Below are 12,918 nucleotides of genomic sequence, written 5' to 3'. Positions count from 1 at the left end.
CGCGGTCACGTGGGCAGGGTGCCTTTACGGTCGCCCTTCCTAGACCGACCTGACAGTGACCTTAGCGCTCTCGGGATTCGGACTCCCCGCCGATATGGCCGTTTGGGGCGAGTGCAGGAGCTGCTTGGCGCCGGGCCTGCTGCAGCACCAACTGGCCATCGTCACCGGAGGGGCCACGGGTATCGGAAAGGCCATATCACGGAGCTGCTGCACCTGGGTACGCGAGCGGGCCCTCAGGGTCAGGCTACCTAAGATCAAGAGGTAGGCAGAGACACACACTGGCCTCACGGGGTTTCGGGAGCCAGGAGGTAGGCGGCAGGGCTGGGAGACCTGGACTGGCCAAGCCAAGAGGCTGTACCTGTAGGAGACGTTGAAACCGCGGGGGGGAAGGGAAGAGTCTCTAAGAAATGCTGCAGATGCCTTGAAGGATGAAACCACTATTTGTGCACTAAAGGGAACAGTTAGAATCACAGATAACGTGCTCGAGGTGGGGAACAAGGAGACCTGTGGAAACGTGCTGTGGAATTCTTTATAGATGTGTTTAAAATGAACCCGTCCTATGAACCGAATGAGGAAACGCGGGAAGACTTTTCATATTTTTCTCTTTATCGCTGGTTTATTTAATGATAACGTCATTGCCATTTCTGTTTCTGTTTTTATTAACTTTTCTCCTCATGATGCGTTGGACTTACCTGCTTTGCAATTAAAAAAATTACTGCTGAACATTTTTAATTTTATCTTGTTGGATGCTGGTTATTTATATATTCATTTAAATATTCTTGAGCTCTGGGGCGCCTGGATGGCTCAGTGGGTTAAGCCTCTGCCTTCAGCTCAGGTCATGATCTCAGGGTCCTGGGATCGAATCCTGCATCAGGCTCTCTGCTGGGCAGGGAGTTTGTGTCCCTCTCTCTTTCTGTCTCTCTGCCTACTTGTGATCTCTGTTTGTCAAATAAATAAAATCTTTAAAATAAATAAATAAATATTCTTGAGCTTTTGTTCCGTGTTAACTGCAGCCCAGAAGTTGTTATTTCTGTTGTTAGGTTCTTTGGAAACAGTTTGATACTTTAAGAGAGACTTGTTATACGTTAAGTATTGACCTGAATAGCCTTTAATCTAGTTAATCTAGAGTAATTTTGCTTCACCACTCAGGCCATACCCTTCTGAGTATCTTACCCATTGCTTTTCAAATGAGATTTTGCCTGTCTGAAACACTTCAGCGGGGCGCCTGGGTGGTTCAGTGGGTTGAAGCCTCTGCCTTTGGCTCAGGTCATGATCCCACAGTCCTGGGATCGAGCCCTGTATATGGCTCTATGTTCAGCGGGAAGGCTGCTTCTCCCTCTCTCTCTGCCTGCCTCTCTGCCTACTTCTGATCTGTCAAATTTTAAAAATCTAAAAAAAAAAAAAAAAAAAGAAAGAAACACTATCTCCAGTGCCTTCTTGGCCTACCTTGACTCCCAACTTCATCTCATCCTGGAATCTGAATGGTTACTCTTCCTCCTCCCTGGGCTGTACCTGGAAAACTCTTCAGGTAGCAAGCTGGAATGATCATAGGACTCACATTGTTTGTTTTCACTCTCTGAGATAGATCACTGTGCCATGCTACCCCAAGTCCTGTGCCTGAAAGCTGTTCTGCATTATACTTTGACCAGGTTTTTTGTTCCATTGGTCCGGAGTGTAAACTCCATTATTGATGTTTGATTTTAACCAGAGGCAGAAGTCCTGATTCACCATTTTTTTAAAAAGACTTTATTTATTTATTTGACAGATCACAAGTAGGCAGAGAGGCATGCAGATAGAGAGAGGGGGAAGCAGGCTCCCCAGTGAGCAGAGAGCCCCATGCGGGGCTGGATCCCAGGACCCTGGGATCATGACCTGAGCCGAAGGCAGAGGCTTTAACCCACTGAGCCACCCAGGCACCCCCTGATTCACCTTTTCTTAATGGGTACACATGAAAGAACTTCTGAACTTTTTTTGTTTTTTTTTTTTTTCTTAATTTAGACAACCAGTGAAAGCATATTTATCAAAGAAAGCATATTTACTATTTCTTGACTGTTTTCTTTTCAGGGTGTAATGTGGTCATTGCATCTCGTAACTTGGATAGATTAAAATCTGTTGCAACGGAACTGAAGGCCAGTCTGCCCCCCAACAACCAGGCTCAGGTCACTCCCATAAAATGCAACATCCGCAATGAAGAGGAGGTAATGCAAATATGTCTATAGCCTTTATTCATTCATTTTATTTACAGTAGCGGTTCCTAAAACTAGTGCTTCAGATGTTCCTGTGGTCGAGGTCTTAGAGGAGTTTAACTAGAAGCAGAGGCTGTAAAAGAGATTCTTTCACTAATGATATATTGAGTATTACCGCGTGGGGGAGGAGAGGAAAGAAACAATCTTTAAGGAAGCTAAGCAAGGATGTGGGCTCAGCGAGATTACTTTTTGTGCCTTTTGCCCTTTAAGTCATTTCTTTATTTTTTTTTAAGATCTTATTTTTAAGTGATCAGTCATTTCTGCACCCACCGTGGGGCTCAAACTCACAACCCCAAGATCAAGAGTCACATGGTATACCAACTGAGCCAGACAGGTGCCCCTTTTAAGTAATTTCTTAGTGTTAATTTTACCTGGATTTCGGCTACTGGTAGTGATACCATTTACTGCGACAGACTGCAAGTTCTTCTCCCAGAGTAAGCTATCAGTCCAGCTAGCAAGTGAAGTTGTTAACCAGTTTACTTTGAACATTTTTCTTTAGGTGGAGAATTTGGTCAGATCCACCTTAGATGTTTACGGTAAGATCAATTTTTTGGTAAACAATGGAGGAGGCCAGTTCACGTCTCCTGCAGAACACATCAGTGCAAAGGGATGGCATGCTGTGATTGAGACCAACCTGACGGGCACCTTCTACATGTGCAAAGCAGGTGAGTATGACCAATAACCCAAAAAGGCAAGGTGTCTTTATTTAAAGTTGTAGAGAATCTTTTTTTTTCTTTAAAGATTTTACTTATTTATCAGAGAGAGAGAGAGCACACATAAGCAGGGGGAGTGGAAATGGAGAAGCAGGCTACCCCTGAGTAGGGAGCCCGATACCGGACTCAGTCCTGGGACCCTGAGTTCATGACCTAAGCCGAAGGCAGAGGGTTAACCCACTGAGCCACCTAGGTGCCCCTAGATCATAGAGAATCTTCCAAGAGAATTGTTGGGGACTCAGAAACTCCATGTCTGCAGTACTGACTGCCCTGATTTGCTTGCATAGGACACAGAAATGTAAATTGCTGCTTTTCTGGATGGTCATTTGGCAATATTTGTAAAATATGGGAATGGTTTATCTTAAAATTTTATTTCTAGGAATTTATCATGAGAAAATTATTAAGAATCTGTACAGAGATATAGCTACGAAGTTGTTCCTGAAATTAAAACAAACAAACAAACAAAACTCTCACACTTAGTTTTAAAGAAATGAATCTGTTTAATCTCTTGTAACTTGTCAAATCTTCAGGGAAAATGCCGGAGTCCACATCCTTTCTGACTAACAACTAATTAGCATGCATGAAGATCTTTGGATTGAAAGTTATATTTCATAGGTGATGATATTCAACCCCTGACATTGAGTAATTCAAAGGTTTTGTTAAAAACGATCGAAGATGTTTTTGTGATGAAAACCACAGAACAGGTAGAATTCCAGCCCAAAGGGTCTTCACCCTAATATGGATTAGGCTTTATATTCTTAACATCTATATGTCAAAATCTTGCAGACATTTCCAGCTTTCAACTTCATCTAACTGGTAGTATAAAGCTTTACATTCGTTGTGGCTGGCTGTTTCATGGGAACCTCTGATTTATAGCCCCTTGGTCAGAAGCACAATGTAACAAGCTGGACTTGTGATTGGCATCTGAGACTACCTCACATTTCTTAAAGAAATATTCCCATGACAGCTCTGGAAGTGTCAGGGGAAAAACACAAAGATGATTTCAGAGTTTGTTTGTGTTTTTTTTTTAAGACTTTATTTATTTATTTGACAGAGAAAGACACACAGAGAGAGGGAGCACAAACAGGGGGAATAGGAGAGGGAGAAGCACACTTCCCACTGAGCAGGCAGCCTGATGTGGGGCTGGATCTCAGGACCCTGGGATCATGACCTGAGCCAAAGGCAGACACTTAATGACGAGCCACCCAGGTGCTCCTGCATTCAGAGTTCTAACATAGAGTATTCTTTAAGAAAAGCAGAAAGCCTGTGTAGGGTAATTGAAATAAATTTATACCGTTTTATTTTTTCATAGTTTTTTTTTGTGTTTTTTTTTTAGATATTTGATATGGCATATAGATCTTTATTTACATTTCCAAGGTTTTTGGGCTATTCATGACCTCTTTCTTTCTTTCTTTTCTTGTTTTAAAGATTTTATTATTTTGACAGAGAGCAGATTTATTATTTTGAACACAAGCAGAGGGAGCTTTTTTTTTAAATTTCATTATCTTTTATTTTTATTTTATTTATATTTTTTATATTTATATAGATATATAAAATATATTTGTATTATTTTATTATATTTATTATCATTTTATTACCTTTTATTTTTATTTTATTTATATTTATTATCTTTTTTTTTAAAGATTTTATTTTTTTGACAGCAAGAGAGCACAAGCAGAGGGAGAAGCAGGCTCCCCACTGAGCAGGGAGCCTGATGCGGAGCTTATTCCTAGGATCCTGGGATCATAACCTGAGTTGGAGGGAGATGCTTAACTGACTGAGCCACCTGGGCACTCCGACGCCTGCTATTTTGAATGGGCTCTTTTCCCAATTATTTTCAGCTGGGATATAGTTGCTTTATGGAAGAACTACTTTTTCAAGTTCATCTTGTAGCTTTATCTAGCAATTTGTAGTTTATCTAACAGTTTTTGAAATTAGTCTTTCAGGTGTTTAGCTACACAATCATGTTGTCTAAAAATAAATAATGTATTTCATTGAGTGAAAGATACACTCAATGTATCTTTGGTGAAATGCACCATCATTTTATACACTACTAAGAAAGTAGAAACAGCGTTATTTGTACCTTAAGAAGCCACCAACTGTAAAACATATCCCAGTTTCCACAATTTCAAAATAATATGAAAGAATTGTCTTAGAGTCCAAAAATACCATATTTTATGTCTTCTTTTCTGGGGGCTTTACCTCCTTTTTCTGTCATCTAGTATGAATTGGGAAGAACTCAACTGGAAAGCTTTAAGTAATGATGGGAAACCATTCTTATTTTTGTCTTAGCTCTTAATAGGAATGGGTCTTTCTTGTTCTCTGGACTTTGCATTCTAAAAATTAGATTTTTATTGAAGTGAGTCTTGAGGGTACACATCTGACGTTGTCTTGATTTGTATGAATAGAGTTGATGGCTAAATATCAAATGGGTCTTCAAAAAAGGATAAAATACTTAAAGAATGAGGGACACCTGGTGGCTTCGTCAGTTGAGGGTCTGAGTCTTGATTTCAGCTCAGGTCATGAGCTCTCACGAGGTCGAGTCCTGTGTAGGGTCTGCGCTGGTTGTAGAACCTGCTTAAGAGTCTCTCTTCTTCTCCCTCCACCTTACCCCCCAACCCCACTCCCACTCTCTCTCCCTACAAAAAACACCAAAATTGAAAAGAAAATACTTAAAGAATTAACAAAAGCAAGATAAGACTTGTATCTACAAATGACAAAACATGGCTGAGAGAAATGAATGATCAGAATAAATGGAAAAACATTCAGTATTTATGAATTGGGAGACTTGATATGGTCAATGTTGTAGTTCTTCCCGAATTGGTATGTAGGTTCAATGCAGTCCCTATTACTTTTGCAGAAAATAACAAGCAGATCCTAAAATACATGTGGAAGTGCAAAGGACTCAGAGTAGCCAAAACAATTTTGCAAACCTGGAAAGTTGGAGGATTTATACTTCTTGATTTCAAGATAATGTGGTACTGGCATAAGGAGAAAAGAATAGATATTTTGGACAAATTTGAAAGTCTAGAAATAAACCCTTATAGTTGTGATCAATCCCTTATATTTACGATTTTTGCCAAGGGGGCCAAGGCAATTCTGTGGGGAAATGATCGTCTTTTCAGCGATGGTCCTGGACAGTTGGATATCCACATGCAAGAAGACCCTTCCCTCATACCATAAGTAAAAGTTAACCAAAAGTACAAAATGGACCGTAGACCTAAATGTAGTTGGTAACATTGTGTAACTTGTGGAACTAATAAAGCACAAAATCTTCATGACCTTACTTAGGTAGGGTCCTGAGATACACCATCTAGAATACCATGTATGAAGTAAAAAAGATTGATAAACTTGATTTAATGAAATGTAAATATGTTTGCACTTAAAGAGATAACATTAATAAAATGAAAAGATAAGCCAGACTGAAGGAAATCACACATCTGATAAAGGACTTGTATCCAGAACAAAGAAAGAGCTCTTATCATTCAGTATTAAGAAAGCAAACCAATTAAAAAATGAGCAAAATATTTGAATAGCTATTTTACCAAAGAAAATAACTGAATGGCTGATAAGTACATCAGAAGATTGTCCGCACCATTAGTCATTCGGGACATCAGATCAAAACCTCAGTGAAATATCACTTCATACCCACTAGAATGGTTATAATAAAAAAAAAAATTGGGCAATAATAGCCTGGAGAAACTGGAACCCTCATGCATATCTGGTAGAAATGTAAAATAGTGGCGACACCAGAAAACAGTTTGGCAGTTCCTTAAAAAGTTAAACATACGGTTGCCATATGACCCAGCAGTTCCATTCCCAAGCATCTACCCAAGAGAAATAAAAACCTATGTCCACCCAACAGTTTGAATTTTTCATCACCTGCCAGTGGAAACAATTCAAATGTTCATCCTCTGGTGAGCAGACAAATGAAATATGGCCTGTCTGTTCCCTGGAATATTATTCGGCAATAAAAATTAACTATTGAGACACGTTACTCTGTGGGTAAACCTTACAGATACTATTCTAAGTAAAAGAATCCAGACACAAATGATCCCATATGGTGTGATTTCATTTATCTGAAATGTCCAGAAAAGACGAATTTATATAAATGGAAAGTAGATGAGGGTTTGCGTGGGGATGGCTTGGCTGCAGATGGGCACAAAGCAATGTTTTTGGGGGTGATGGAATGTTCTAAAACTGGATTGTGATAGTGGTACATGGCTCTATGTTTATCAAAATCATTAAATTGTACGCATAAAGTGGATGGGTTTCTTGATATATAAGTTATATTCAGTCAGGCTTTTAAAAAAGGGATTGTAAATTTTAAAAAATTTTAAGATTTTATTTATTTATTTGGCAGGGAGAGAGATCACAAGTAGGCAGAGAGGCAGGCAGAGAGAGAGGGGGTAGTAGGTTCCCTGCTGAGCAGAGAGCCTGATGCAGGGCTGAGCCAAAGGCAGAGGCTTAACCCACTGAACCACCCAGGTACCCTGAAATTAAAAATTTTTAAATAGCAAGCAAGATGGCGGGACGGTGAGTGAGAAGAGAGTCAGGACGCTATTTCATATGCTTGTCATTGGCTGTTTCCTGCAGTTTACAAGTCCTGGATGAAAGAGCACGGAGGATCTATTGTCAATATTATTGTCCTTACTAGAAACGGATTTCCAGGATTTGTGTAAGCATACTTAATATATATACATATTTTTTTCCTATGTCTTGGGGTTTTGTCCTCTGAATGGGGGGAGTGGGGTGGAGAAGATTTCATAAGTCACAATCCTGAATGCTGTAATGAGTTTCAATCTCAATACTTAACATTGCCCTTTATTTGATCTTCAAAAATGTACTTGCAAAACGTTCCTACACATATTAGACTTGCCAGATTTACCAAGAAAATAGAAACAGGAGGCCCCATTAAGTTTTATATTATGTCTATCCCAAATATTGCTTGGGGCATATTTATGATAAAATATTTTCTTGTTTATCTGAAATTCAAATTTAACTGGTTGTTCTCTATTTTATCCAGTAACCCTAATCCAGATGTCACTAAATGGTCATCAGTGTCTGAAGAGATTTTTTTTGTTGTTGTTAACATATTTAGATTAATTTAGATTTGAATACTGTGAATATATATCTTCAATTTTAGACAGAACTGCTAAATTATTACTCTGTAATAGAGTTGGACATGTTTGATTCTTACTGTGAATTTGGTAAATTTTTATGTTGGAAATAGATTTAAAAAAAAAAGTCAATCAGTGAACTAACTTAGCCTCCTGGCTCAGTAGAGTCTTAATAATCTAAAAGGGCGTCCACATAGAACAAAGAGAAAACAGTGTGCCAGGAAGCTATTTGAAAACCATACTTTTAGTAGTTAAGAAATCTGGTTTACAAAAAATTCTTTTTGTATTTAATTTGTATCTATTTCATTTTTATTTCTTTTGTATATTTGATGAATTCTGATTCCTTCCCTTTTTTTAATTAAAAAATTTTAAAGATTTTCCAACATAGAATATTTCTTTTTATGAAATAGACCTATCCTAGTGTTATAAGAACAAAGCATGCTAATTTTTACATATGTATAAAACTGCATAAGATACAAAGTTGAGTGCTCTGTACCTTCTCATTCCAGAGATAGCCTGTTAACCAAGTAAGACCATGACCTGACTTCCTTTATTAGTAATATGTAAACTGTAATGTGCAGGGTGATATTTTGGCACTGCATGAATATCCTGTTTGCCATTGTGATTTTTGTAACCATTGTTGATTCTTACCTGAATCACTTAAGACATTAGGATTCGGAAGATGTCGATTTTTCTGATTTCATAATTGCTTCTGTATTTATTAGCTGATATTCTTCTGTAAAATGACTTTTCTGCAACAGCCATTCCTTCTTTCTCTCTGTATTTATTATTATTTTTATTAAATTTTTTGGTAGACCACTATGAGGGACTTACAGATTTCTTTTCAAATTCCTTTATTCAAATGCACGTACTATCTCAAACTTAGAAATTTGTATTGTTTCTACATTTTGCATTACAAATAATTCTGCAGTGAATAACACTGTACATATTTGTTTCATAGTTGTGGAGTTATATCTTCAGGGTACATCCTGGAAGTTGGATTGCTGGGTGAAGGTGAAGGGTAAATGCATACTTTTAGGTATTTCCAGCCAACAAAGTGTGAGAGTACATGTTCCCCAGAGCCTGACCCAAAATGTGTGTTGTCAACTTCTGGACAGTTCTCATGATCAAGGAATGGTATTCTCTGTGGAGCATCTTTTGAGTTGTTGAAAGCCTATCTGGTGGGGTGCCCGGGTGGCTCAGTGGGTTAAGCCTCTGCCTTCGGCTTGGGTCATGATCTCAGGGTCCTAGGATCCAGCCCTGTGTCGGGCTCTCTGCTCAGCCAGGAGCCTACCACCCCACCCCACCGCCTGCCTTTCTGCCTACTTGTTACCTCTTTCTGTCAAAGAAATAAATCAAATCTTAAAAAAAAAAAAAAAAAAAAAAAAGGCTATCTGGAAATCTTGTATATATGTTTGAGTCATATTGCTGTGTTGGAACATTTTTCTTAATCCTGTCTAAGGCTAGTCTATTTTCTATTACATCTTTGCAGGGTAGTTTAGTCTGAGCTAAACTGAGTGGACATCCTCGTCATGTTCCTGATCTAAAGGGGAGGGCTCTCAGCTTTTCTCCATCAAGAATGATTTTCGCTGTGGGCTTTTCATAGATGGTTTTTATGAAATTGAGGAATCTTCCTTCTGTCTCTACACTCTGAAGAGTCTTATTCAGGAAAGGATTTGCTGTACTTTGTCAAATACTTTTTCTACATCAATTGAGAGGACTATATCGTTCTTATCTTTTCTCTTATTAATGTGTTCTATCACACTGATTTGCAAACGTTGAACCACTTTGCATCCCAGGGATAAGTCCCACCTGGTTATGATGGATAATCCTTTTAATGTACTGTTGGATCCTAATGGGTAGGATCTTGTTGAGAATTTTGGCATCTATATTCATCCCAAATATTGTTCTGTAATTCTCCTTTTAATAGGGTCTTTGCCTGGTTTTGGGATCAAGGTAATGCTGGCCTGACAGAATGAGTTTGGAAGTTTTCCTTCTGTTTGTATTTTGTGAAAGAGCTTCAGGAGAATAGGTATTATTTCTGCTTTGAATGTGTGGTAGAATCCTCCAGGGACTCCATCGGGCCCTGGACTCTTGTTTTTTGGAGGTTTTTGATCACTGCTTCAATATCATTACTGGTTATTGGGTCTATTCAGGTTGTCAATTTCTCCCTATTACAGTCTTGGTATTTTATAGGTTTCCAGGAAGACATCCATTTCCTCCAGGTTCCTAATTTATTGGCATATAGTCATTGATAATAATTTCTAATAATTGTTTCTGTTTCTTTGGTGTTAGTTGTGATCTCTCCCCTTTCATTCATGGTTTTATTAATTTGGATCCTTTCTCTTTTCTTTTGGATAAGTCTGGCCAGTGGTTTATCAGTCTTATTAATTCTTTCAAGGAACCAGCTTCTCGTTTCGTTGATCTGCTCTACTATATTTCTGGTTTCTGATTCATTGATGTTTGCTCTAATCTTAATTACTTCTCTTCTCGTTCATGGCTTAGGCTTTATTTGTTGTTCTTTTTCCAGTTCCTGAAGGTGTAAAGTTAATTTGTGCATATGGGACTTTTCTATGTTTTTGAGTGACGCTTGGATGGCTATGTATTCCCCACTTAGTATCACCTTTACAGTATCCTGTAGGTTTTGTACCGATGTATTTTCATTCTCATTGGTTTCCACGAATTGTTTATGTTCTTCTTTGATTTCCTGGTTGATGTAAACATTCTTAAGCAGGATGATCTTTAGCTTCCAAGTGTTTAAATTTCTTCCAAATTTTTTCTTATGTTTGACTTCTAGTTGCAAAGCATTATGGTCTGAGAATATGCAGGGAATAATCTCAATCTTTGGTATTGGTTGATATCTGATTTGTGTCCCAGTATGTGATTAATTCTGGAGAAAGCTCCATGTGTGTTTGAGAAGAATAAGTATTCTGATATTTTAAGGTGAAGTGTCCTGTACTATATCTCTGAGGTCCATCTCGTCCAGTGTGACATTCAAAGCTCTTCTTTCTTTGTTGATTTTCTGCTTAGATGATCTATTGCCGAGAGTGGAGTGTTGAGGTCTCTTATGTAGTGGCTGCTCCCATGTTGGGGGCATAAATATTTACAATTGTTAGATCTTCTTGTTGGACCGACACTTTAAGAATGATATAGTCTCTAAGTACAGTCTTTAGCTTAGAATCTAATTTTTCTGATATGGGAATTGCTACCCCAGCTTTCTTTTGAGGTCTGTTGGTATGAAAAATGGTTCTCTATCCCTTCACCTTCAATCTTGATATATCTTTATGTTCAAAATGAGTCTCTTTTAGAGAGCATAGGTATGGGTCATGTCTTTTTATCCCGTCTGCAACCCTGTGCCACTTCATGTGAATGTATAGGCCATTCATGTTAAGAGTGATTATTGAAAAAGATATGATTTTATTGTCACATTGCCTGTGAAGCTTTTTTCTCTAGATTGCCTCTGTCAATCCTGTTCTATATCACTGTTGTGTTTTTTCTCCTTTTATAGAACCCCCCTTAATATTTCTTATAGGGCTGGCTTTGTGGTCATATATTCTTTCAGTTTCTGCCATTCTTGGAAGCTCTTTGTCTCTCCATCCATTCTGAAGGACAGCCTTGCTGGATAAAGTATCCTTGCATTCGTGTTCTTCTCATTGAGTACCCTGAATATGTCTTGCCTTTTTGGCTTGCCAGGTCTCTGTGGACAGGTCTGACATTATTTTGATGTTCTGCTCTCTGTACATAAGAAATCTCTTCCTCCTTGCTACTTTCAATATTGTTTCCTTGGATCTAGGATTTGCAAATTCTACTTTTGTATGCTGGGGCGTTGGTCTGTTCTCATTGATCTTGGGTCCTCTCTGCCTCATGGAAGTGAATGCTTATTTTCTTCCCCAGATTAGGGAAGTTCTCAGAGGTGATTTGCTCAAATATATCTTCTAGATCTCTCTCTCGCTCGCTCGCTCGCTCTCCACCCCCTCAGGGATCCCAGTAATTCTGATATTGGAATGTTTCATTGAGTCGCTAATCTCTCTCAGTTTGATTCCTTAGGCTTTAACTTGTTTTTCCCATCCTGCCTCAGTTTCCTTTTTTTCTATCATCTTATCCACTAGCTCACTAATTCATTCTTCTTGTTTACCCCAGCAGTCAGACTATCCAGTTTAGACTGTGTTTTATTCATAGCATTTTTAAGTTTTGCCTAATTCGATTTCATTTTTGCCCTAAGCGATTCTATATTGTTGTTAATATTTTTCTCAAGTCTAGATTTCCCCTTGTAATTGTTACTCTGAAGTCTATTTCTGACATCTTGGTTATATCCATATGTATTAGTTCTGTGGCAGAGGCCATATTCTCTGATTCTTTCCTTTGTTGGGGTTCCTTCTCTTAGTCATTCTGTTGAGGGGTGGTTGAGGGAATGTACAGAGTACAAATTATTGACCACAACCCAAGCAAGATGCACCTGCTTTATAGGGAACTTAGGGTTGTCCATTTCTTGTTCTTCCAGCCTGTCTTCTGGGGGAGGGGCCTGCCACACTGTCACTGAGGCAACCCTGTTTGGGCAGAGTTGTCCTGCCCCCTGTGGGGGGAGGGAGATGGGCTCAGTGAAAGCTGGTTTGGTGAGAGAGGGGCTTTGGTTCTCTGGTGGCTTTATGCGTCTCTTCTGAGAATCTGAACAGAAGTGACCATATCCAAACCTTTGTCCCAGAACAATGAGATTGCAGTCTGCTCTTCACTGAGCTCTCTAGGCCACACTGTCTCTCTTTCTGTCTGTGCTGCTAAAAACTGCAGCATCCTGCATTGCAGGCTGCACAGCAGCACTCCCAGCCCTCGCTCCCAGGGCCA

At 38.9% G+C, this 12,918-nt stretch overlaps 1 protein-coding gene across 1 annotated transcript in view; it reads left to right on the top strand.

Moving 5' to 3' along the window:
- Window positions 1-14: 14 nt before the first annotated feature.
- The window catches only part of PECR (peroxisomal trans-2-enoyl-CoA reductase), a 35,246-nt gene continuing 22,342 nt past the window's right edge, over window positions 15-12,918 (top strand). The window contains 5 exon segments of the mRNA XM_059393437.1: window positions 15-194; window positions 197-217; window positions 2,065-2,198; window positions 2,746-2,911; window positions 7,556-7,637. Coding sequence (XP_059249420.1) covers window positions 95-194; window positions 197-217; window positions 2,065-2,198; window positions 2,746-2,911; window positions 7,556-7,637 — 503 coding nt within the window. The 5' untranslated portion in view covers window positions 15-94.

The sequence above is a fragment of the Mustela nigripes genome, chromosome 3, assembly GCF_022355385.1.
Source record: "Mustela nigripes isolate SB6536 chromosome 3, MUSNIG.SB6536, whole genome shotgun sequence".
Classification (NCBI taxonomy): domain Eukaryota; kingdom Metazoa; phylum Chordata; class Mammalia; order Carnivora; family Mustelidae; genus Mustela; species Mustela nigripes.
This window is presented reverse-complemented; position numbering and strand designations above follow the sequence as displayed.